At 37.5% G+C, this 27,891-nt stretch overlaps 2 protein-coding genes across 4 annotated transcripts in view; one reads left to right on the plus strand and one right to left on the minus strand.

Annotated features, from left to right (window-relative positions):
- Positions 1-27,891, plus strand: part of PPM1E (protein phosphatase, Mg2+/Mn2+ dependent 1E) — a 97,765-nt gene that overhangs the window by 6,691 nt on the left and 63,183 nt on the right. The window lies entirely within an intron of this gene.
- Positions 14,833-27,891, minus strand: part of TRIM37 (tripartite motif containing 37) — a 162,652-nt gene continuing 149,593 nt past the window's right edge. Inside the window, exon 25 of the mRNA XM_059669638.1 lies at positions 14,833-15,085. Within this exon, the coding sequence (XP_059525621.1) occupies positions 15,037-15,085 (49 nt within the window). The 3' untranslated portion in view covers positions 14,833-15,036. The remainder of the gene's footprint in view (positions 15,086-27,891) is intronic.

Raw genomic sequence — 27,891 nt, forward strand, 5'->3', positions numbered from 1 at the left:
TCTGAAAATTCTGAGACTGTATCCTTCTGGTCTATATTTTTATGCTTTTACTACAAATGTGTTTGTCTGGAGATATTTTTTTCCATTTTATACTTTATTAACCCTGTAATAGATTTTGATTTTTTAATTTCAATATTAATTATTGAAGTAATCAAGGGCACCTGTTTTCTATACAGTTTTAACTCCTAATGTAGTAGTCATCTACTCAACATAGTGTCTCTTTGGGAAAGAAATCCTTTTTCATTTTAAAAAATTAAATAAAATGAAGAGAAATATTTTTGCTCAGTTTGGAGTCTGTATTAATGTCATGTATCCAGTATGAGATTTTTTAGAAGCCAGTAAAATACATACTGGTTATAATAATCAGTGGGTTATATAAATTAACACAAAGCAATGACCATTTGTATTCTACAAGTGTCAAGGTATACAGTTTCCCACCATTGGGTTCATATTCTATAGCATAGTTTAGATTCATTATCATTGTAAAGTTCTTATTCCATTGAATGATGAATTTAAAAATGGCTCAAAGTAAAGGTTGTACATCAGAGTCAGAATTCCATTTTATATGTAAAAATACTCAGTTTATGTTCAACATGTAATACTACAGTAAAACTATCCTTGACTATCAAGGAAAGGAAGAAGAAATAGGACAAGTATTATATCAGCTTCTAGGGCAGATTTGTAAAAATAATTTAAAGATTAAAATATATTGAAGATCAAATATAAAATGAAAGCACTCCCAGAAAGAGGCCTTACCAATACTCTTACTCAAGCCAAATAATTAAACATTATAATGAAAAGGTCCATTAAATATTACATTAAGTAACTAGTATATTTTTATATTCTTAAGTCAAAATTTTCAAACCATGAAACAATTTCTTCTCATTTCCGTAAGGAGTATAAAAGATTTTAATTAAGTTTTGCTATGTTTAAAAATTTCCTCAGTTTTAAAAAGTTGTCTATTTTACTGCAACTTTTCTAAGTGGTTGTTTAAATAAAGATAGCCTTATGTGTTACTTGGTAATTTTATGGTTAATATACACTGAGTGGCCAGATTATTATGACCACGTGATGTTTGTAGGCATATTAGCTATAATTTCGCGCTCAAGTTGTAGACCATTATAAATAGGGAAGCAGGTAGTTTACCATGACAGTAGAAGTGATTTTTTTTCTGAAGATATGGGTAAACAATGCGATTTAACAGCCTTTGAACATGGGATATAATTGAACGTGAGTGGCCAGATTATTATGACCACCTGACATTTGTAGGCAAATTAGCTGTACACTGCATCATATGGGATATGGAAGCCGAAGGCCTGTTCAAACACCTGTCTGCAGTTACCAAGATAAAATGTCTCCAATTCGCACAGGATCATAAGGATTGGACAGTGGAGCATTGGAAAAAGGTCATGTGGTCCGATGAATCACGTTTCCAGTTGCATCATGCAGATGGCAGAGTGAGAATTTGGCAGAAACAGCATGAAAGCATGCACCTCACATGCATGAATACAACCCTTCAAGCTGGTGGTGGCAGTGTTATGGTTTGGGGCATGTTTTCCTGGCATGATTTGGGCCCTTTAATTTGTGTGGAACAACGTCTGAATAGCACAACATACCTAAGTATCGTTGCTGATCAAGTTCATCCTATCATGTTGATGACGTATCCCAATGGAGATGGCTTCTTCCAACAAGACAGTGCACCATGCCACGGTGCTCATATTGTGCAGGAGTGCTTTCAAGAACATGAGGGAGACTTTACCTGTGCTGGTGGCCCCTACAATCACCAGATCTCAATCCAATTGAGCATTTGTGGGACGAAGTTAAAAGAACCATCAGGCAGCTGGTTCCACAACCATCAAATCTCACAGAACTGGACAGTGCTATTCATCAGGCATGGTGTCAGATTCCTTGCATCACCTTTCAACATCTAGTGGAGTCAACGTCAAGAAGAATTGCTGCAGTATTGAAGGCAAAAGGTGGCCCAACAAAGTACTGATGGGGTGGTCATAATAATCTGGCCACTCACGTTCAAATATATCCCACGTTCAAAGGCTGTTAAATCGCATTGTTTACACATCTCTTCAGAAAAAAAATCACTTCTACTGTCATGGTAAACAACCTGCTTCCCTATTTATAATGGTCTGGCCCTCTAGCAATTTCAGCGGGAAATTATAGCTAATTTGCCTACAAACGTCAGGTGGTCATAATAATCTGGCCACTCAGTTCATACAGTGAAAAAATTATAGGTATTCAGTTCCTGAGGCAGATGTGATCAGTTGCGTTGAAGTAAGATACTAAATCATTTGGTATTTCGTAACATGTATAATTAACAGTAAATCCTAAAACCAATGTAATAAAGACCGTTTCCATTTTTGAAACTGACATTAATGGAGTTTATTTTCTTTAGTCACTTGTTTTCCATCTCATTACAGAAAATATTTCAAGTGGCAAATTAATTTTACTATATTGGGAGTAATATTTATTTAGTCATCAAAAATTATTAAGTGCCTACCATCTCGCTTACACAGAAATAAAATACTTGTTCCTTTCCTCAAGAAGTGTGTGGTTTAGAGGAAAAGTCAGAGAAGCTAACCTGCAAGTACAGTACAATGCGAGTATAATAAGTTATTAAATCTGTTATGTATGAGGTGATATTCTAAGCAAAATGCTGTCATTTTCGGTTTTAAAATCAAGAACTTAATGTTTAGCAGCATCCAAGATCACACAGTAAGTGTTAGAATTATTATTTGAATTCAGATGTGTCTGACTCTGAAGCTTATCTTACTGCCTCTATATGCGTACTGATAAGAGTACACAGCGATGCAGAGGATTTTATGGGGACACTGAGGGAGATGTGCCAATGTAGGCTGTTGGATCCTGGAAGGTGATACTTAAAATTGAATTTAGAAGACTAAATAGGAATTAGCCAAAAGGAGGAGGGAGCTGAAAATCATTCTAACAGAGAGGCTATCATGTGCAAAGTCATGGAAATGAGAGAACATAGACCATTTGGGACTTGTTTGACTCACTGTTATTTCTCTGAATAAAGGAGGGTAAACCTGTAAGAAAGACCAGAGAAGTACCCCAGAGGTTATTCATTCATTTATTCATTCATTCAGTATTGGGTACTATAGACTTAGTATTCACTGCATCTCTGGAAAGATACTGGAATTTTTTAAACTATAAGTCATAAAAATGTCACTAATGTTAAACAAAATGCCGCATAATCAGGAAACTGAAGAACCTTATGCTTTTTCTTTTGCCTTCTAATTTGTCTTATTTGGCTTTTAGAACAATTGTTAAAACTTTCTCTCTTTTTTCCTGATTATTTCTCTCCTCAATGCTACCTGATGCTAATCTGCCTAAAGTGTTCTCATTTAAACTATACTTAAATCCTACTTCCTGAAGATTTATGAAAGGGTAAGCATGTTTCTCTGTATCAGATCCACTTTATCTTTCAGAGGATACATTTAGTAAAAGTACTAAAACATTCTTTCAAAGATTATTTATAGTAATATCCCGGTTTCTTTAATGAAAATGAGTTGAATGTCCAAAGATTATTTTTGTGTGCCATTTTTGGTGTTTATGATTGCAGTAGATAATCATTTGTGGTAAAAATAAAAAAATGTATGGAGGCAAATATTTACATCTTTAGAACGAATTGAATCAAGTGAAAGTTTAGTAATTTTAATTTTTGAAGTATTGGAACACAACAGATTTTTATGAAGTAAAAAAGCTAGATAAATTTCCATACTAATGATTTAAAAATTATGTTTGAAAGATGTTTCGTAATATACATTCTTTCTGATAAAGCTTACTAAATTCTTCTCTATAAAAAGTGCATTTTTATTGATGTTTCTGTGGCACACATGAATAAAGTATTTTTTGATGTGTGTTATTTCCTCATTTTTAATTCTACACATTGGTCATTTTAGGTATCATTAATTGCTTTGTTTCAATAAATAAATCCTGAAGATGATTTAACTACCTTAGGCTATGTTTTAATATGTTGGTAGTGTTTAAAAATCTGTCCCTTTGCCTGGCTGGTGTGACTCAATGGTTAAGTGTTGACCTATGAATCAGGAGGTCTCAGTTCGACTCTTGGTCAGGGCACATGCCTGGGTTGTGAGCTTGATCCCCAGTGTGGAGCATGCAGGAGGCAGCCAATCAGTGATTCTCTTTCTCCCTCTCTCTTCCTCTCTGAAATCAAGAAAAATATATTTAAAAACTGTTTCTCTTTAAGAAAAAAATCTGTCCGTTCAAAACATTAACGTGTTTAAAAGGTTTAATTGAATTCTATCAGTATCCTATATAATAAAACCCTAATATGCACATTGAGCGACCAGTGGAATGACCTGTGGAACGACCGGTTGCTGTGATGCACACTGACCACCAGGGGGCAGATGCTCAACACAGGAGCTGCCCCAGGTTGGGGCCGGCAAGTGGGCAGCACCAGGCTGCTAGCCAAAGCAGATGCCAGCGGGTGCCCCCCCCCCCCATCGCCCTGCCTACCGGTCGCCCCACAGATAGGCCCTGATCGCTGGCCTGGCCTAGGGACCCTACTTGTGCACGAATTTCATGCACTGAGCCTCTAGTCTCTTATAATTAGGAAACTTAAATTAGAGAGAAACTCAGAATGGAAAATTGAAAAGAGATTTTAACTCTTAAAGGGTTCTAAAAAGTAAGGTGGGCTGTAGGAATAATACTATTTTTTAATACTATTCTTTTTATGAGTATTCTGCAATTCAGTTATATCCCTGTTATTGGAAAAATTTGTTTTTGGCAGTATTTTGCCAGTAGGTATAAGTTTTAAAATTTTGTGTGACCATATTTAGAAAAATCATGCCAGTTTTAATAAATCATTGACAAAGTATTAAAATGAAAAATGTCTTTATCATAAATTTTATAGTTGCAATGATAATGTACTAATTATATTTTGTCTTTTCACTTAATATTGAATATATGATACACAATTTCCATATCGCAAAAAGATTTCCAAATTATTTTTTTTTGTTGCCAAATTTTCCATCTATAGGCTATACATAATATAATTTTTGTGCATGTTATGCAATTAGTCTTCTGTTGAATAATTTTCTTAGGTAAATTTCTGGAAGTGTTTCTTCTAAACATATATTTAAAACTAAAGACTAATTATATAATTTTGATTTGGGGAATTCTGGAGTGTGTGTTACGTTTGTTGTTGGCTCATTTAATATAATAATAGCAGCTGATACTTCTGATTGAGTCAGGCAAAGTGCCAAATATTTTGTGTGTGTAGTTGTATTTAATTTTCTCATAAATTGTATTAGGTACGGGATTCAAGGATCAGAAAAACTTGACCACTTGCCCAAAGTTGTACAACTAATAAATGCCTAAAATGGTATACAGAACTGTGTGACTCCAAAACTCCACTGGCTCCCAGACTGAACACTTAACAGTTAAATGGTAAGATTTCTATAGTATAGTAGGCAAGATTAGATTAGCTATTTTGTGTGGAAGTTCTTTGAATGCACATGACTTGTATATTCAGTATACTAATGCATTATTCAATATACTAACGCATTATTGGCCCAAAATTTGTTTTTTAAAAATGAGAATCTAAAAACTGACGTTTCTTTGTAGATTTAATAATTCATTATTCTTGGGGACCATGAACTATTCATTTTATATTGCTCCCATTTTTACAGTGTTTGACATTTCTAAGGGTTTATTTGGGGGGCATGCATAACCACTACAGAAATTGTTTCACTCAATGAATAAATGCTGCAATAAAAATGAAAATGGGAAATGAATTAGAAATCTCTAATACTCAAATAGAAATCAAAGTTTCCTGAGATCTTAAAGATATAAATTTTAGTATTTGGGGGAGAATATACACAATAGCATTTCTGTTCAAGACATATAAGTCCTATATAATATACACTGAGTGGCCAGATTATTATGACCACCCCATCAGTACTTTGTTGGGCCACCTTTTGCCTTCAATACTGCAGCGATTCTTCTTGACGTTGACTCCACTAGATGTTGAAAGGTGGATGCAAGGAATCTGACACCATGCCTGATGAATAGCACTGTCCAGTTCTGTGAGATTTGATGGTTGTGGAACCAGCTGCCTGATGGTTCTTTTAACTTCATCCCACAAATGCTCAATTGGATTGAGATCTGGTGATTGTAGGGGCCACCAGCACAGGTAAAGTCTCCCTCATGTTCTTGAAAGCACTCCTGCACAATATGAGCACCGTGGCATGGCGCATTGTCTTGTTGGAAGAAGCCATCTCCATTGGGATACACCATCAACATGATAGGATGAACTTGATCAGCAACGATACTTAGGTATGTTGTGCTATTCAGACGTTTATAATGATCTGGCCCTCTAGCAACTTCAGCGCGAAATTATGGCTAATTTGCCTACAAACATCAGGTGCTCATAATAATCTGGCCACTCAGTGTATATTTGATAGTGTTCAGCTGTTAGTAGCTATTTCAATTGTAGAATTATTAAATGTGTTTATTATTTAAAATAATGACCTATAACTCATCATTCTTTTTTTTTATAATATATTTTTATTGATTTTTTACAGAGAGGAAGGGAGAGAGATAGAGAGTTAGAAACATCAATGAGAGAGAAACATTGATCAGCTGCCTCCTGCACATCTCCCATTGGGGATGTGCCTGCAACCCTGGTACATGCCCTTGACCGGAATCAAACCTGGGACCTTTCAGTCTGCAGGCCGACGCTCTATCCACTGAGCCAAACCGGTTTTGGCACTCATCATTCTTATAATCTGAAATATGAAGAGGAAAATCACAATTATAAGAATAAAGTGATACTTAAGAAACAGTAATTTTGAAGTGCTGGTAGTCTGAAAAAAAATGGCTTCTGTCACATTCAGAGATAACACAGTTTCCTTTCAAGCACAAGCATGGAAATACCAGTTCTTTATACAAATTTTTATTCCAGATTCCTATTTTTGCAACCTTTCAGCACATCAAACTGCATAAAGTCTTTCCTGCCTTGATTTTTATTTAAAGATACTATTTCCTTAAGATTAACAAGGCAATTGGAGCTATTTGTATGCCCTAGAGCCAGTGGTCAGCAAACTGTGGCTCTCGAGCCACATACGGCTCTTTGGCCCCTTGAGTGTGGCTCTTCCACAAAATACCGACTTCTGCGCATGGGCCACGAAGTTTCAATCGCACTGTATATGCGCGCCTGCATGTGGTATTTTGTGGAAGAGCCACACTCAAGGGGCCAAAGAGCCACATGTGGCTCGCGAGCCGCAGTTTGCCGACCACTGCTAGACCAAGCATTTAAAACTCAAAGGCTATCATGGGCTAAATAAACAAGGTTTAAGTTTATGGGGGCCGCAGAAAAACAAAAGCTTCAGTTTTCATAGAAACAAAGGTTTATTTCGATAGAGACATGCTGAATACAAAGGGCTAAAATAAGTAATCGTTAACATAAAATAATAGAACATTTTAATAAAAATTAACATTTTTTCTTGAACATTAACTTACCAGACACTGAATAACAGCACAAATTAATAAGCGTATTGCAAATAACCTGTTTTTCTTGTTCTCAGGAAGTGAAATATTTCCCGTTGCACACACCAAACAAATCAGTACAAGACTAATGATGTGGCAATCGGCTGCTAAAATATTCACTGCTAGTATTAGTGGTGAGAAATGGTGCACCTGTGCGTAAGGCGCGTAAGGGAAATGAATGCAACACAATTATAGTAATCAGTCATTAATGAATGTTGTAGTTCGTTATTAATAATTATGCATAACAGGATATTGTAAAAATTAAGTTACAGCATTTTTATTAAAACATTTCTTATGCCGAAACCGGTTTGGCTCAGTGGATAGAGCGTCGGCCTGCGGACTGAAAGGTCCCAGGTTTGATTCCGGTCAAGGGCATGTACCTGGGTTGCGGGCACATCCCCAGTGGGGGATGTGCAGGAGGCGGCTGATCGATGTTTCTCTCTCATTGATGTTTTTGACTCTCTATTTCTCTCCCTTCCTCTCTGTAAAAAATCAATAAAATATATTAAAACAAACAAACAAAAAAAACACGTTTCTTACATACCATTATATTGGCTGGGCCACAGAAATATTGGTTGTGGTATGCATGCGGCTGGCAAGTTTGACATGCTTGCCTAGGCAGAAGAGTGAGCCTCTTCAGTCTGGTAGAATAGTTTTCTTTCATGAAGATGTAGCTTTAAGATGTAACTGTGAGGGAAGAAAAGTAGCTGAAGCAGTCCATTTCACAAAATGGCAATTTCCTAAATTTGTTTGTTTTTAGTTAGTTGATCAGTGTTCATGTTCTTTGTAACATTTAAAAGAATGTTCAGTTTGCTTTTGCTCCAATTCCTTGCTGCTATTGAGGTGGACAGAGAAGGATTTTTCATATTCAAGAATATAATTGCAATCTATGTATTCTTTATTAGTGGAGAATTTGAAGACTTTAGGCCTAGTCCTCTTTCTTTCTTTGCCTCTCAATCTCTGGCGACAGAAGCAGGGAATTAGGGTGAACAAATTGAACATTCTTTTAAAGTATTATTATGAAAGACAAATCCTGTCAACTAAAATGTTAAGGTGGATTCAGTGAATTTGCCTTCAGATAAAATATTTGACATATTTAGTTTTGATCAATGACCCAGACAGAGCTCACCCAACCAGCCAGATTAGCTGAATTAATCATAATAATGAGGTGGCAGATGCTTCATCTAAGTTGCGTTCATATTCTCAAAATTGAAAATTTTCATAGACAGACCACAGAAATGGACTATTAAACCTACCATACAATGTACATCTGTTTTGGACTGAAAGATGGCATAGTAAAAGCAATTTAATGACCTTTCTCTCTTTTTTTTTTATGGTAATAGACACACAGCTCTAGCCTTCTACTCTTACTGGAGCTCAAACTCATATTTCCAAGATAATATAGAAAACATGATCACTTTTCATTCAGTACACCCAAATGAAGATTCTGCCTCTTTCTTCATCAAATGGCACTTCACTAGAATTTCTAAAAATTAATAGTCATCTCATTATTTTCCATCCCTCCCCCCCACTCAGTTATTCCTCAATTTCATTGTCACTTTTTAAATTATGTCTTAGATTCTCTCCATTCTTATTGCAACCACCTCAGTTGAAGTCTTCATTACTCTACCTTCTAGTTGCTTTACTGCTTATTCTTCTCTCTAGTAGGTTAAATTTACACCTACTTTCATCCTATGTCTTTCTGAGCTGATCCCAAAACTGCAAAAGTCAATTGCTAACCTTTCTGTCTCAATGTAAGATGTAACCAGAAGAATCAGCTATCACCTTGTGCTTTTGCTAATTTGATATCTACCTGCTGTCTGAACAAAAGGCATCTTTATCCTTATACTTTCTACTTATAGGACTTCTAGATGTGATCTTTTGCATAGTTCTTATGGTCCTAACCTTTTACCTTCTCCTGACTTGACACAGAAGAACCCTGATGCCCGTTTTAGGTATTTAATAAGTATTGTAGTTTATCTAATCTCATACTCTCAATTTATCACGTAACCCAGTTCTCAGACTTCAGTTAGATATCCTTAGGATCTCTTCCCTGACTACTGTCACCCTGACCCCCGACTTATACTACCCAAGATTGTGGGTGTTCTATACAGCATGTATCACACTATTTTGAAATAGCCAGGTTTTTAACAAAATTGAAATGTAGTTGACACATAACATATACAACATAATTATTAGATGTTTGTATATACATCACAAAATGATCAACACAAAAAGTCTGATTAACATCCATCAGCACATGTAATTAAAAATATTTTCCCTTGTGATAAGAACTCTTTAGATCTACTCTTTTAACCACTTTAAAATGTACAATAGCCCTAGCCAGTTTGGCTCAGTGGATGGAGCGTCCATCTATGGACCGAAGGGTCCTGGGTTCGATTCTGGTCAAGGGCACGTACTTGGTTGCAGGCTCCTCCCCTACCCGGGTCCTGGTCAGGGCACATGCAGGAGGCAAGCAATCGATGTGTTTTTCTCACATTAATATTTCTCTGTGTCTTTCCCTCTTCCACTCTCTAAAAATCACTGGAAAAATACCCTTGAGTGAGGAAAAAATAAATGTACAATTGTCACCATGCTGTACATTACATCCCCATGACTTGTTTTATAACTGGAAATTTGTATCGTTTGACCCTCTTTACCCATTTCGCCCACCTCCCACCCCTGCCTTTGGCAACCATCAGTCTATGGGTTTGTTTTGTTTTTTAAATTGAACATATATGTGAGATAATGTTATTTGTTGGACTTATTTCACTTAGCACAATGCCTTCAAGAGCCTTTCATATTGTCACAAATGGCAAGATGTCCTTTTTTTGGTGGCTGAATAATATTCCGTTGGGTATGTACCACATTTTCTTTAGTTATTACCCATCAATGGACACTTAAGTTACTGCCTTGTCTTGGCTATTGTATATCATGTTGCAATGGACATGGGGATGCATAGCTTTTTGAGTAATGTTTTCATTTCATTTAAATAAATGCCCAGAAGTGGAATTGCTGGATCTTATGGGAGTTCTCTTCTTAATTTTTTGACATTTCCTTCTTCCTAAAGTACATTCTTTAGAATTTTAGAAGTTCAGTTAAAGACAGTCTTTCGTTTGTTTAAATATGTCATTGTTTGCTTCCACTCTTTAAAGATAATTTTCCTATGTATTTCAACTCCAGGTTGATAGTTATTTCCTTTTAGCTCTTTTTTAGTTATTATTTCTTTGTCTTCTGAGTTTTATTGTTGCTATTGAGAAATCAGTTGTCTTTTCTCTCTTGTGGACTCTAAAATATTTTCTTTGCCTTTGGCGTTTTCCAGTTTCACAACAACATTTAGGGTGGTTTTCTTTTTATTTCCTACTAGAGGCCCGGTGAACGAATTCGTGCATAGGTGGGGTCCGGCTGGCTGCTGGCAGCCGGCCCCTCCCCTGATCAGGGTATTGGGGGCCAATTGGGTGCTGGGCCAGCTGTGGAGGGGCTGATCGGGGCCCAGATCAGGCTGGTTGGCTGCTGCAGTACGCATCATAGCCACCAGTCATTCCAGTCATCCTGGTCGTTCCGCTGTTCCAGTCACTGGGCTTTTATATATATGTGTGTGTGTGTGTGTGTGTGTGTGTGTGTGTACATCTGCTCATGATTTGTTGGGCTTCCTGAATCTGAGAATCTATGATTTTCTTCAAGCTCAAAAAATTCTTTAACCATTGTTTCTTTAAATATTGTCTCTTGATTATTCTTTCTGTTTTCTTCTTCTGGAACTCTGTTCAATTTATTAAAAATTTTTACACTTCCCTTTTCTGTTAACATCATCTCTTTTATGTCTTAAATTTTGCATCTGTGGAAATTCTTCAGATCTCCTAGTTCAATCTATGTATTCTCACCTCTGGTTCATCTGCCCTGATATTTAACCTATCCACCAAATTTCTAATTTTAATTATTATATGTTGTTTCTAGATATTATATTAGGTTCCTTTTCAATCAGTCTGCTCATTGAATAAAATCTTGTTTCTTTAAAAGTTACTCTGTAGCAAGTAATTCCACAGTCTTTGTGGGTCTGAGTCTCATGTTTAGTACTTCTGCTGGCCCTTAATCATAGTGGCTTGCTTCATATATTTTGTGATTTATTTTATTTTATTTTTTAAAAAATATATATTTTATTGATTTTCCACAGAGAGGAAGGGAGAGGGATAGAGAGTTAGAAACATCGATGAGAGAGAAACATCGATCAGCTGCTTCTTGCACACCCCCTACTGGGGATGTGCTTACAACCAAGGTACATGCCCTTAGCAGGAATCGAACCTGGGACCTTTCAGTCCGCAGGCCAACGCTCTATCCACTGAGCCAGGCCTGTTAGGGCATATTTTGTGATTTAAAAAATATGTTTTTATTGATATGAAAGGGAGAGAGAGAGAGAGAGAGAGAGAGAGAGAGAGAGAGAGAGAGAGAGAGAGAGAGAAAGAGAAAGAAAGGGAGAGGGAGAGATAGAAACATCAATGAGAGAGAAACATCAGCATTGGTCTGCTGCCTCCTGCATGCTCCCTGCTGGGGATCAAGCCCACAACCCCAATGTGTCCCCTGACCAGTGAACCGGTGACCTCTCAATGCATGGGTCGGTGTTCAACCACTGAGCCACATCTGCTGGGCTGTTTTGTGATTTTGAATTTACATTTATTTATCTCAAGATAATTTTCATAGTTTAGTTAGCATTTTTATGTGACATGTTAATAGGGGTTTTACCAGTGTAAATTATTTTATTTGCCTAAAATGGAAGATATGAAATGTTTTCCATTAACTAGGAAAAAAGTAGTACAAATAATGTGTCTATAGCAATATAAAATAGGATTCTGGCTTTTGAAATATAAATTTTAGAATTTATTTTTGGTGTTTAAATTGTCTTACACATCTTAAAAATCTCTTACTATTTTTATACACTGTGCAATCAGAATAAAATTAATAGGAAAAAATGGAGAATATTTTTTGTGTGTGTGTTAACTGTTATCTTAAACTGCAGGCATCTATGTGACTATGAAGTGTTCTGTTTTACCAGTTTCTATAAGATGCTACTTATTTATTAGCAGGTATAAATTGAACGAATTCCTGCTGTTCCTCTAATAGTACAGTTTTATTTTTGTAGTTCATATCGTTAGCTGGAGAAGAAAAATACATATAATACCTTATTCATTACCATTGTTATCCTTTGTCATTAAAAGACGAGGGACTAAAGATAAAGGCAGGACAAATGTCTTAGAATTTTATTTATTTTTTTAGTCTCTAAACCAGTGATGGCGAACCTGTGACAGGCGTGTCAGAGGTGACACGCTAACTCATTTTTTTGGTTGATTTTTCTTTGTTAAATGGCATTTAAATATATAAAATACATATCAAAAATATACATCTTTGTTTTACTATGATTGCAAATATCAAAAAATTTCTATATGTGACACGCACCAGAGTTAAGTTAGGGTTTTTCAAAATGCTGACACGCCGAGCTCAAAAGGTTCACCATCACTGCTCTAAACCCTAAAAATGAAGATCTCTAATATAGTCTTTGCAGCATGTTTATGATGCCAAATTCATAGCAAAATATATGATTGATATTAGTTTTACATTATGTTCTAAGAAAATGGTAGGAGATTGTGAAGTTTCATATTTTTAGTCCAAATGTAATCTGCTCATCTCAGGTAATTCAATTATTTTTCTACCTTGTTTGAGGGGATATATTTTGTTTTAACAATAAATGGCACAGATTTACTCTTCAAGGTTCCTCGGGTCCTTTCAGAAGCAAGTGGAATACAATTCATGATAAATGAAAACTAATTTCCTTCTTTTTCCCTTCAATTTCTTTGGCTCAATATTAAGGAACAAATAATGTTGCATGGTTTTTTTAGGGAAGTCGTCATAATAATTTGTGATATAGCAGTGACGTGAGAGAATATTTTGAATCACTGCTTATAAGATATGATGTTCATTATTATTCTCAAGTTATTTCATGTGTTTATTTTTTCTCCCCCAAAGAAAACCCAAGCTCTTTAACGGCAGAGACTTCTATTTTGTTTATGTATCTCGATCCTCTTTTTGTCAAACCAGGCCCATATAAATCTCTATCTTATTCGAAATAGTTTTGTCTTGGCTAGTTTGTATAATGGAATTATTTTAAAGCTTCTTTTTCTTGAAAACCTTTCTCATACCTTGGAATTTCTTTATCATAGAAAAATTGTGCACATGGTGGAGAAAAGCCCAATTTAAGTTGACTTAGTGGGACTTCCATAGTTGTGAAAAATCCTAAGATGTCCTTCTGGGCCTTTGGCTTTTTAATATATACAAATTGTTCCTTATCTCAGTGAAAATAGATATAGGAGACTACTGTATTTAGCTAATCCTTTAATTCTTGCCAGGATAGTAGGGGTTGTTGTTCATTTGTGAACACATTCTGCCGCCAACATCTGAGTTGGAACATTGTGTTTATTGTGAGAGGATTTGAGTATGAACAATTTGGTTTAAAGATTAAATGAGGAAATAAATTCTATTGGTAAACCTAATACAATCATTAATCTTTTCAAGAAATATTACTGAATTATAGAGAGGAGTTCACATTTAAAGTTTTGAACATCATACTGAACATTTAAAAATTGAAATTTCTATGCATATTTCATTTAGAAGAGTTTTATAGCTTTCCTCTTGTCTTTGAGCAGTAGACAGATGATCTGGAGGCAACCTCGCTTGGTGTGATAAGCAACAGATTGGAACATAGAGCAGAGCTAGGTGTACAATGTCAGGGAGTACAATTCATTGTATATTTATAATATATAAGGAACTTTTGATAGACACTCGAGGTTGGGCTGGATATAAGAATGAAGAAGAAATAGTCTCTTAAATAATGTAAAATATGGTGGGAGAAATAGACCAGTAAATAATAGAAAATAGAAAGAAACAGATGCTAAAGACTTCACAGTAACATGCTGTAGGGGAACATAGGAAAGAGCATGAAGATTGATTAGAAAATCAGAGAAGGGGTCACTAAGAATGTGGCATTTAAGTTGATTCTAGAAAAGGAGGAGTATTTGGATAGAGTGATGATTTTGGGAATAGGAGTGTGAATTACTCATTTTTTGAGGGATTGGTAAATATGGAGGCATGCATGGTTAAAGCCTCAATTTTGTGAAAGGAAAAAGAAGAATGAATATAAGGCCAAACTATGTAAGTGTTTGATTTTTATTCTGTAATAATATTAATAACAGCAACTATTTCTCAAATATTTTCATGTACATTTTAAGGCTTATAAGAAAAGCTATGGGAGGTGTTATTACTGCCTCCAATGACATGGTCTTGTGTGATTTAGTGGAAAGATCTGGATTTGAAAGTTGACTTTGTCATTTAAAATCTGCACAACATTAGACATACTACTTAATATTACTGAGTATTAGTTTTCTCACCTATTAATACCTCCTTCAGTAAATTGTTTCAGGGCTGCTGTGTAGCCTCTGTATTGTATTATTCCAGGGATGGCGTTGACCTAGACAAGTGCAGGCTTTCTTTTTTCCTGTAAAGGACAAGATAATAAATATTTTAGGCTTTGCAGGCCATAACGTATCAGTCATAGCTGTTCAACCTTACTGCTGTAGCACAAAAATAGCCATAGGTAATATGTAAACAAATGAGTGTGGTTATATTCTAATACAATTTTACTTATAAAAATAGGTGTTGGGCCTGTTTGCTTGCCACCAACAGAGACCAGGATATGAATGGTACACCCTTGAACTGTGTGCAGTTATGTGACACAGGTTGTTTTAAGGAATAAATTACATGAGGATCAGAAATATCCTAGCTTAGTACTAGTATATGTTGGATGCTCAATGAATGAAGTACATACACTTTCCCATCTTCCCTTTTAAAGTTATTAACATTGAATTCTTGTGTAAATTACTTAAACCTTTGCCCTTAACTTCAGAATTCTCAGTAGGAAAATAAAAACTACCCTTCTACCTATTTTTTCTCTGAAATAAATAATTGAGAAGAAGCACATGTTCTGGAGATATCCAGAAGGGGTGGGGAGAATATGGACTTTCTCTCGTTGTTGTTAATCCTCACCTGAGGATATTTTTCCCCCATTTATTTTTATAGAGAGTTGAAGGGAGGGAGAGGGAGAGGGAGAGGGAGAGGGAGAGAAACATTGATGTGAAAGAGACGCATCGGTTGCCGAAACCGGTTTGGCTCAGTGGATAGAGCGTCAGCCTGCGGACTGAAAGGTCCTAGGTTCGATTCCGGTCAAGGGCATGTACCTGGGTTGCGGGCACATCCCCAGTAGGAGATGTGCAGGAGGCGGCTGATCGATGTTTCTCTCTCATTGATGTTTCTAACTCTCTATCTCTCTCCCTTCCTCTCTGTAAAAAATCAATAAAATATATTTAAAAAAAAGAAAGAGACGCATCGGTTGGTTGCCTACTGCACTCACCCCTAGGGCCTGGGATTGAACCTGCAACCCAGATATGTGCCCTTGATCAGGAATTGAACCCTCAATGCTCCAATGCATGGGTCAATGCTGTAACCACGAAGCAAAACCAAAAAGAAGAAGCTGTTTGATTTTAATTAAAAGATTCCTACATTCAACCCCCTTTTTCAGTGGATGCCACTGAGAGACCAGAATAATCACACATTTTTGTTTAGATATACACACTTTAGATGTTTGATTTAACTAAGCTTAGGGCAGGGCAGATACTTTCCCAATGTAATAGAAATGGAATCCTTCCATTGAAGAGCAAATATGAGGGCCTCAAGAAACTAGTAGAAGTGATGAAATTAGAATAGTATTGAGGTTCTCTTCAATAATGAAAGGAACTTATTTTTATGAGTGGATAGATTAGTGAAAGGATTTTCCTGGGCTTACTAACTTAAAAAAACAAACATTATATATATCTGTATGGTTGATTTCAGAGAGGAAGGGAGAGGGGGAGAGAGGGAAAAGAAATCAATGAGAGAGAATCATTGATTGGCTGCCTCCTCCACACCTCTCTTCCCCTGCTCCCAGAATTGAGCCGACAACACAACCTGGCCATGTGCCTTGAGTGGAATCGAACTGGTTCATAAGTCGATGCTCAACCACTGAGCCACACTATCTGGGCTGGGTTTACTAACTTCATTATTTGTTGCTAGAAGCAAGTAGGTGGTTGAGGTGAATTGTATGAAAATTGTCGTTTCCCAATTTCTCTCCCATTCTGTCTGAAATAACACCAGCTATTGAGTTATGCACCTTTAATCAACTAGCTTTTTATTTTTTATTATTTTTTTAAATATATTTTATTGATTTTTTACAGAGAGGAAGAGAGAGGGACAGAGAGTTAGAAACATCGATGAGAGAGATCGATCAGCTGCCTCCTGCACACCCCCCACTGGGGATGTGCCCGCAACCAAGGTACATGCCCTTGACCGGAATCGAACCTGGGACCCTTGAGTCCGCAGGCTGACGCTCTATCCACTGAGCCAAACCGGTTCGGCCAACTAGCTTTTTAAATAACTAACTGAGATGCATCAAGGTAATGAGATTTTGAAAGGAGATCAAGGGAAAAGTAAGAGAGATCATTTTAAAGCATAACTTGTTGAAGAAGGCAAGGCTTTAATTGGGAATTGAGGTGGCAGTGTCAGGAAGGAAGCTGGCAAGCAGAAGACAAAGACAGCTCAGGTAGAGATGAAGCTTATTGAAGAGTAATGGAAAGAAAGATCTATATATATAAAAGCCTAAGCGACCGAATGACTGAACAGCCGGTCGACCAATCGCTATAATGCACACTGACCACCAAGGGGCAGATGCTCAACGCAGGAGCTGCCCCCTGGTGGCCAGTGCACTCCCACAGCGGAAGTGCCACTCAGCTGACCAACCCATCCTGGCGGCCCACCAGCCCTGTGGCAGCCACTCCCTCCCTCAGTAGTCCAATCTCTGTAGAACAGGCCAGGCACCAATAGACTGGAGCTGCCAGCATGGCCTCGACAGAGCTGCCGACCTCCTGGAAGTTGGCCTGGGGCACTGCAGCCACTTCTCCTCCCTAGATGCTCAGCAAGGAAGAAAGGATACAAAAATGGCAGCCAGGTGGCTCCCCACAACCGGTGCAAACGTCAACAGGATGGATCCGGATCCGGGGTCAGCAAGGGTGTCTCCCTGCCTGCCGGGAGGGCTGATCGCATCCTGGCCGCTCCCCACCTCCCTCGGGATGGGCGCCAGATGCAGGGCTCACGGCTGGTGAGCGCTGCTATAGCGGCGCGAGCGTCTCCCAGTCAGGACTGACTGGGTGCGAGCCAGTGTCAGGTGCAGTGGGGCCAGGATGAGCAGGAGTAGCAGGCAGGAGCAGCAGGCAGCATTGGACTGCCAGTTTCAGCCCGATCCCACAGACCACCCTCCGGGACCCCACCCGTGCACAAATTCGTGCACAGGCCTCTAGTATAATAATGGAGGCGAGCTAGTAACAGCAGCAGAATAGTGGAAAATAGAAAAAAGGAGGCACTGAAACATGGGACCAAATGAGATAAATATGTAAATAAGAGCAGGCATTATAAAACATGAGCAGCAGTGTTATTTAAAAGTACAGTTGAGAAATATGATTTTTTTTGGAAAGAGAATCCCACATCTCTGTCTTCAAATGAAGAGAGAATATGAGCTGCTTTCTGATTTTATTATGGGTTTAACTAATAATTATGGTTAGAACAACTTATATGTTTGTTATATTGTTATCTGGCAGGAAGAATATCAAAGATGGAGCCAGTTTATATCCCATTTCTGTTCTGGCTTTATACTAGGCTTAAGTGTTTCCTAAAAATAGAGTGTGTTCACATTCCTAAAGGTGTAGTCCATAGGCATTTGTAAACTTGCTCTTTGAATTAAGATAATTCATATTTTAAACACTAATTGGCCATGACTGGGAAATGCAAAAATTTGTATCTAATCCATGGTTCTTTTATGGAATACGATGTGCTTTTTTGGGGGCGGGGGGGGAAGGGATTATAATTATAGCAAGCATAAATTTAAGCCTATGGTTGATAATGAAAGCTATGATATCAGACAGATGTGCCATACTGCCAGGACTTGCTGTTGGAGAATGTAGATTGTAATTGATTGTGTTGTCCAGGGTCTGTAATAACTGTAGGCTGCCAAAGTCAGTTGCCCCACTTATTCCTCCTTGTCACCTACAAAATAGTGAGGCAGCAGAATGTTGTGAAAAGGGTTTGTCAGGAGAGCCGAGTTCTGATTATTATTGCACTTCTTGTTTGACCTACAGCAAACCCTTCTAGCCTAATTTTTTTCCCCTGGTTTTCAAGTTGACAATAATATCTCTCTTATGTCAAAGCATTATATGTCCACCATCAGATAATATAGTTTTATGTGAGCACTTTTAAAACTGTAAATGCAAAATATAAAAGTAAATTCTTATCCTCATTTCTGTTACACAAGAAAAATTGTATTCAGTTGAAGAGAAGCTGAAATGGGCATATTCCTGTCATGTAATAATTTCTGATAAATTGTTCAAGGAATTTGGAATGGGCAGGAAAGGAAATATAAAAGTAATGGGAAAATAATCATGTGGGCACTTGTATGAAAGACAGACTTACTTGAAATTCCAGGCACAGGAATTGTTTCTTAAGGGTTGTGATAATGCTATTCTTTGAAGATTTAGGTGAAAGGGAAAAGACCTCATTTAATAATTGGATATGCTTTATGTCAAAATACAATAGTAATGAATATAGGAGAATGGTTTTTATGCATCTGTAGACAATCCTTTGAAATTTGGAAATAACATTGCCACTGCTATTTGGATTGCCTGTTGTTTGGTTCTTAACTTTTGTCTTTAGGAAATTGTCTTTTGTACATTAATTACTACAAGGCAATTATTAGAAAATTTAGTATATATTAGATTAAATGTAAACAAGGTGTGAAATAATAACTTTCATACAAATTAATAGACTATTCCCAAATATACTGATGTACAAGATATTACAGGAGTTGGCAAAAGTAGATTTACAGTTCATGTGGAAAATACAGTAATTACAATAAATAATAATACAAGAATAAACTGTGTTTTGTATACTCACAACTATAATCTACTTTTGTCCATCCCTGTATATATGCTTTTAGAACATGAATTATAGTTAGGGAGAGGGGGTTGAAAGGAGATGAGCACATAGATGAAAATCTCAATCCAGGCTAAAAATGTATGTAATGATTATCAGTCAATAAATTTATTTATACATAACTTATTTATTTATTTATTTTTTTAATATATTTTATTGATTTTTTTACAGAGAGAAAGGGAGAGAGATAGAGAGTTAGAAACATCAATGAGAGAGAAACATCGATCAGCTGCCTCCTGCACATCTCCCACTGGGGATATGCCCGCAACCCAGGTACATGCCCTTGACCGGAATCGAACCTGGGACCCTTCAGTCCGCAGGCCGACGCTCTATCCACTGAGCCAAACAGGTTTCGGCTATACATAATTTAAAACTTTTTTTGTGTGGGTAAAAACATAGGCTGTTCTAACTATAGTAGTCTTAATCTGGGTGATCTATTAGCTAACACTTTCTGAAACTCTAACATGGGCACAGATCCTCTCTAAGAAGCTTCTAATCAATTGCTACATGCTACAGTATAAACCTTTTATTTTTAAATCATGTGTACTAAAAAACTCATATCAGTGAATATAGACATTTCTCCAGCCTAATTATTATTAGTCATTTTAATGGATCCATTACAATCATTTTGAAAAGAAAAAGGATTCAGTTCCGCTGTTTCTCTAAATTCATTTATGTTGCCTTAACTGCTGATAAATGTTGTTTTATGTAAATGCTAGTGTTTACTTATTTGTGTATTGTCTTGCATTTCTCAATTACAGAGAGAAGAAAATCATTTAACATATCTAAGTATAATTTCAATTCAGAAAATGGTTGAAAATTTAGAAAGCTTTGCGTTAACATATTTCTTCAGGAAATACTCCAATGAAAATGCAGTAATTTTCCATTTTCTGATTTATTCTATATGTTTATAGTTTCACTTTTAATGGTCCCTGACATTTTTCTCAAGCTTATTCAGAGCAAATGAAAACTGCTTTAGTGTCTTATAAAAGAAAGTTAACTGGACAGATCCAGCTGTTGCATTTAAAAATAGCTATAGATGTCTGAAGCAATAAAGGTTTACTCAGGTTGTTATGGCAACTAAAATTTAGCAGAACCTCAAAGATAAGCTATATTGAAGGAGGAGAGTACATTAAAGATACATTTGCCCAGCTGGCGTGGCTCAGTGGTTGAGCATCAACCTATAAACCAGGAGGTCACGGTTTGATTCCTGGCCAGGGCACATGCCTGGGTTGCATGCTTGATCCCCAGTGGAGGGCATGCAGGAGGCAGCTGATCAATGACTCTCTCTCATTGATGTTTCTACCTCTCCCTCTCCTTCCTCTCTGAAATCAATAAAAAAAAAATATGTATATAAAAAGATAACTTAATCCTATTATGTGATAAAGAATTATTGCTTGCTATCATTTTAGATTAGAAGAAAGAAATTAGTTTTAACTTGTCAATGTAACCTATTATCCTTAATGTACAAAGATTTTGTTACTTATTTGTCTGGATATTTTTTATATACTGAGGAGGTTTTTCTTGCAATGGTAATGGACTGTGCAGACTAGTATTTATTTATTTATTTATTTATTTAATCTTCACGTAAGGATATTTTCCATTGATTTTAGAGAGAGGATGGGAGAGAGAGGAAGAAAAACATCGATGTTTGAGAGAAACATCCATTGGCTGCCTCTCATACAGGTCCTGACTGGGGATCAAACCTGCAACCTAGCTATGTGCCCTGAATGGGAATCGAATCCACAACCATTTTGGTGTATGGGACAATACTCAACCAACTGGTGTATGGGGTGATGCTCACTGTGCTGGGCTTGTACTAACCTATTTAAAATCTTTCTCAGTCCTCTAGATACTACCTAGTCTTCTATATTATAAAATTAGTGATAGATAGATGGATTTGACAGTGATAGAACCATAATCCATATTTTTTTAAACATTAAATACTATCAATTCAATGACATCCCTTAGTCTGCCTGAATATTCAGTAATTCAGTGGCAATTTTAGTTTCTTATATTTGTCATTTTAGAAAAAAATGGTCTTGGAGGTTAGTAGACAAGTGATTTAAAAATTCATTAATAGTGTAAACCCCGAGAGTTTTCGATAAGGGATTGTGTGACCATCAGTCAGGTTCTAGAACAGTGTTTGCATTTAGTGTTAAATAGTAGTTCCCCCATCTGATGGGATGTGTTCCAAGACACCCAGTGGATATCTGGAACCACAAAAATATTCTAAAATATTTTTTTCTCTGGCTCTATTTTTGTTCATCAGTTTATGTTGTTCATTATATTCCACAAATAAGATTATGTTATATTTATTTCTCTCTGATTGGCTTATTTTGCTTAGCACAATAGGCTTTCTAGGTCCATCCATGTTGTTGCAAATAGTACAGCAGCATAGTATTCCATTGTATAGATGTACCACAGTTTTTTAATCCATTCATCTGCTGATGGGCATTTAGGCTGTTTCCGAATCTTAGCTATTGTTCATTGTGTTGCTATGAATATAGGGGTGCCTATATCCTTTCTGATGATGTTTCTGATTTCTTGGGATATACTAGTATTCCTAGAAGTGGGATTACTGGGTCAAATGGGAGTTCTATTTTTAATTTTTTGAGGAAACTCCATACTGTTTTCCACAGTGGTTGCACCAGTCTGCATTCCCACCAGCAATGCACGAGGGTTCCTTTTTCTCCGTATCCTTGCCAGCACTTGTTTGTTGATCTGTTGAGGATAGCCATTCTGACAGGTGTGAGATGGTACCTCATTGCTGTTTTTTTTTTTTAATTTTTTTTAAAAAATATATTTTATTGATTTTTTACAGAGAGGAAGGGAGAGAGATAGAGAGTCAGAAACATCGATGAGAGAGAAACATCGATCAGCCGCCTCCTGCACATCCCCCACTGGGGATGCACCCGCAACCCAGGCACATGCCCTTCACCGGAATCGAACCCGGGACCCTTCAGTCCGCAGGCCGACGCTCTATCCACTGAGCCAAACCGGTTTCAGCTCATTGTTGTTTTGATCTCTCGGATGATTAGTGACTGAGCATGTTTCCATATGTCTCTTGGCTTTCTGAATGTCCTCTTTCAAAAAGTGTCTATTTAAGTCCTTTGCTCATTTTTTGATTGGATTGTTTATCTTCCTTTTGTTAAGTTGTATGAGTTCCCTATAAATTTTGGAGATTAAACCCTTATCTGAGATAACATTGACAAATATGTTCTCCCATGTAGTGGGCTTTCTTGTTGTTTTGTTGATGGTTTCTTTTGTTGTGCAGAAGCTTTTTACTTTGATGTAGCTTCATTTGTTTTTCTCCTTAGTTTCCATTGCCTTAGGAGTTGTATCAGTAAAAATAGTGCTATGACATATGTCTGATATTTTGCTGCCTATGGATTCTTCTAAGATTTTTATGGTTTCCCCTTTTTACGTTTAAGTCCTCTATCCATTTTGAGTTTATTTTTGTGTATGGTGTAAGTTGGTGGTCTAATTTCATTTTTTTTTTTGCATGTATCTGTTCAATTTTCCCAACACCATTTATTAAAGAGACTATCTTGACTCCATTGTATGCTCTTGCCTCCTTTGTCAAATGTTAATAGAGCATAATGGATGCTTGGTTCGATTTCTGGATTCTCTGTTCTGTTCCATTGGTCTATATGTTTGTTCTTGTGCCAGTGTCAGGCAGTTTTGAGAACAGTGGCTTTGTAATACAGCTTGATATCTGGTATTGTGATCCCTCCAATTTTGTTCTTCTTTCTCAGGATTGCTGTGGCTATTCGGGGTCTTTTTTTATTCCATATGAATTTTTAAAGAGTTTGTTCTAGGTCTGTGAAATATTCTGTTGGTATCTTTTTTTTTTTAAATATATTTTATTGATTTTTTACAGAGAGGAAGGGAGAGGGATAGAGAGTTAGAAACATCGATGAGAGAGAAACATCCATCAGCTGCCTCCTGCACACCCCCTACTGAGGATGCACCTGCAACCAAGGTACATGCCCTTGACTGGAATCGAACCCAGGATCCTTCAGTCCGCAGGCCGATGCTCTATCCACTGAGCCAAACCAGTCAGGGCTATTCTGTTGGTATCTTAATGGGGATTGCATTGAATCTATAGATTGCTTTGGGTAGTATGGACATTTTAATGATGTTGATTCTACCAATCCATGAACACGGTATATTCTTCCATTTGTTTATGTCATCCTCTGTCTCTTTTTTCAACATACTGTAGTTTTCTGAGTACAGGTCTTTTACCTCCTTTAAGCTTATTCCTAGGTATATTAATTTTTTTGTTACAATCATAAATGGGATTGTTTTTTAGTTTCTCTTTCTGTGAGTTCATTATTGGTGTATTTAAAAAGCCGTAGATTTCTGAATGCTAATTTTGTATCCTGCTACATTGCCAAATTCATTTATTAAGTCTAGAAGTTTTTTGATGGAGTCTTTGGGGGTTTTCTATGTACAATATCATGTCATCTGCAAATAATGACAGTTTTACTTCTTTTCTTATTTGGATACGTTTTATTTCTTCTTTTAAAAATATATATTTTTGTTGATTTCAGAGAGGAAAGGAGAGGGAGAGAGAGAAACATCAATGATGAGAGAATCATTGACTGGCTGCCTCCTGTGTGTCTGACCTAGCCTGCAATCCAGGCATGTGCCCTTGACCAGAATCAAACCCGGGACGCTTCAGTCCGCAGGCTGAAGCTCTATCCACGAAGCCATACCGGCTAGGGCTATTTCTTCTTCTTGTCTGAATGCTATAGCTAGCACTTCCGGTACTATGTCGAACAGGAGTGGTGAAAGTGGGCATCCCTGTCTTGTACCTGTCCTTAGAGGAAATGGTTTTAGTTTTTGCCCATTGAGTATGATATTGGCTGTAGGTTTGTCATATATGGCCTTTATCATGTTGAAATATGCTCCCTCTATTCCCACTTTTTTGAGTTTTTATCAAAAATTAGTGTTGGAGAGAAACCAAGATGGCGGCATAGGTAAACACCGGACATTACTGCCTCACACAACCACTTCAAAAATACAACTAAAAGACAAAACGGACATCATCCAGAACCACAGGAAGGCTGGGTGAGTGGAAATTCTACAACTAGAAGGAAAGAGAAAACCACACTGAGACTGAGGAGGTGCAGAAGTAAAGTGCAGAGGTACAGAGGCACGTGCGGAAAGGGATGGCAACAGAGGACGCCGGTGTCTTTTTCAATCGGAGGGAGTCTCAATCTCCCTACAGCTCTGAACTCCAGTTCTGGGCGAGTCTCTGGGGACCCAGACTCATACGGGGAGAAACTGGACTATCTGGCAGCGTGTGGAACTCGAGGGCGGCTTTCTCTCAGATGTGCTTGCAGTGATTACCGCAGGACACTGAGTCCTGGGGCTTCTCCAGGCAGGGCTGAGGGTCATCCATAGCTGTTTGCTCTGCCCTGTTGATTCCCTGAGACCCTGCCCCAACCAAGTTTTGAGCAGAGGCTTTTGCATATGAATGGGCCTGGCCCTTTGAGATCTAAAATTACTTAACAAACTGCAGCTGGGTCAGAGAGACCCAGAACATACAAAAGAAGGCTCAAGGCCCCACAGCAGCTTGCATTGCTTCACAGCTGGGCCTCATCTGTGCACCTCCAAACCCCAAACAAGGAAGAGGAATCTACAGATCTCTCTGTACCTCCTGCTGGGTAGCCTCAGACAGAGGCTAAATTAGCACCTCCTTAGAGATCCAAGAGCCCATGTACCCAGTGGTCAGATTGGGACCATCCAGATTACAACTCCTCAAATCCATCAGGGACACACTTAGGGGGCAGACTCAGTAAGCACCAAAGCCCCACTGAAGCAAGTCTTGCCCCATAAGGGTGTCTTCAGCACAGAAGTTCTACCACTGTAGACACAGCTGATTCTCACAGCCAATTGGCCTGGAGGTCAATTCCTCCCAGTGATACCAACAACAATCAAGGCTTAACTACAAGACTGTGCACACAGCTCACAAAGGGGTGCACCAAGAGTGTCCACCTCAGGTGATTGGGGAGGCGGAGCCACTGGGCCCTATAGGACACCTAGCACACAAAGCCACTCTATCAACACAGGGAAGCAGCCAAAATGTGGAGACAAAGAAACAGATCACAAATGACAGAAATGGAGGAAAGCAAACTACTGGATATAGAGTTCAAAACCACCCTTATAAGATTTTTCAAGAATTTTCTAGAAACCGCCAATGAATTTAGTGAGACCCTCGAGGATATGAAAAAGGACCAACTAGAAATTAAGCATACACTGACTGAAAAAAAGAATAATATACAGAGATCCAACAGCAGACTAGAGGATCCCAAGAATCAAGTCAAAGATTTGAAATACGAAGAAGCAAAAAATACCCAACTGGAAAAGCAAAAAGAAAAAAGAATCCAAAAATATGAAGATAGTGTAAGGAGCCTCTGGGACAAATTCAAGCGTACCAACATCTGAATTATAGGGGTGCCAGAAGAAGAGAGAGAGCAAGATATTGAGAACCTGTTTGAAGAAATAATGACACAAAACTTCCCCTACCTGGTGAAAGAAATAGACTTACAAGTCCAGGAAGCGCAGAGAACCTCAAACAAGAGGAATCCAAAGAGGACCACACCAAGACACATCATAATTAAAATGCCAAGGGCAAAAGACAATGAGAGAATCTTAAAAACAGCAAGAGAAAAACAGTTACCTACAAGGGAGTACCCATAAGATTGTCAGCTGATTTCTCAACAGAAACTATGCAGGCCAGAAGGGAGTGGCAAGGAATATTCAAAGTGGTGAATACCAAGAACCTACAACCAAGATTACTTTATCCAGCAAAGCTATCATTCAGAATTGAAGGTCAGATAAAGAGCTTCGCAGACAAGAAGCAACTAAAGGAATTCATCACCATCAAACCAGTATTATATGAAATGCTGAAAGGTTTTCTTTAAGAAGAGGAAGAAGAAGAAAAAGGTAAAGATAAAAATTATGAACAACAAATACATATCTATCAACAAGTGAATCTAAAAATCAAGTGAATAAAAAAATCTGTTGAACAGAGTAACCTGGTGAATATAATAGAATCAGAGGCATAGAAAGGGAGTGGACTGTCAATTCTCGGGGGGGGGGGGGGAAAGGGGTGTGGGGGTTGTGGGAAGAGACTGGACAAAAATCGTACACCTATGGATGAAGATGGGGTGGGGGTAAGGGCAGAGGGTGGGATGGGAACTGGGTGGAGGGGAGCTATGGGGAAAAAAAGAGGAACAACTGTAATAATCTGAACAATAAAGATTTATTAAAAAAATGAGTGTTGGATTTTGTCGAATGCTTTTTTTGTCTATTGATATGATCATGTGATTTTTGTATTTCAATTTATGTGATGTATCATGTTATTTATTTGCGAATATTGTACCAGCCTTGCATCCCTGGAATAAATCCCACTTGATCATGGTGTATGGTCTTTTTAATATATTGCTGGATGTGATTTGGTTATATTTTGTTGAGGATTTTAGCATCTGTGTTCATCAGGGATATTGTAGTGTCTTTATCTGGTTTTGGAATTAGGGTAATGCTGGCCTCATAAAAAGAGTTTGGATTTTCTGAAATAGTTTGAGGAGTATAGGTGTTAGTTCTTTATTTGAATGTTTGGTAAAACTCCCCTGTGAAGCCGTCCAAACCTGGGCTTTTGTACAGTGGGAGTTTTTTGATTACTGCTTCTATTTCATCAGTTGTTATTGGCCTATTCAGATTTTTTGATTCTTCCTAATTCAGTTTTGGGAGATTGTATTTTTCTAGGAATTTGTCTATTTCATCCACATTGTCCAGCTTTTTGGCATATAGTTGTTCATAGTATTTTCTTACAATCCTTTGTATTTCTGTGGTGTCAGTGATTACTCCTCCACTTTCATTTCTGATTTTATTTATTTGGGTCCTCTCTCTTGTTTCTTGATGAGTCTGGCTAATGGTTTATCAATTTTGTTTATTCTTTCAAAGAATCTGGTCACATTTTCATCAATCAATCAATACAATCTTGTGTGTGTTTCTGCTTAAAAATATCTTATTTGCAGAAACCGGTTTGGCTCAGTGGATAGAGCATTGGCCTGCGGACTGAGGGGTCCCAGGTTCGATTCCGGTCAAGGGCATGTACCTGGGCTGTGGGCACATCCCTGGTGGGAGTGTGCAGGAGGCAGCTGATCGATGGTTCTCTCTCATCGATGTTTCTGACTCTCTATCTCTCTCCCTTCCTTT

The sequence above is a fragment of the Myotis daubentonii genome, chromosome 16 (genome assembly GCF_963259705.1).
Source record: "Myotis daubentonii chromosome 16, mMyoDau2.1, whole genome shotgun sequence".
NCBI classification, from domain to species: domain Eukaryota; kingdom Metazoa; phylum Chordata; class Mammalia; order Chiroptera; family Vespertilionidae; genus Myotis; species Myotis daubentonii.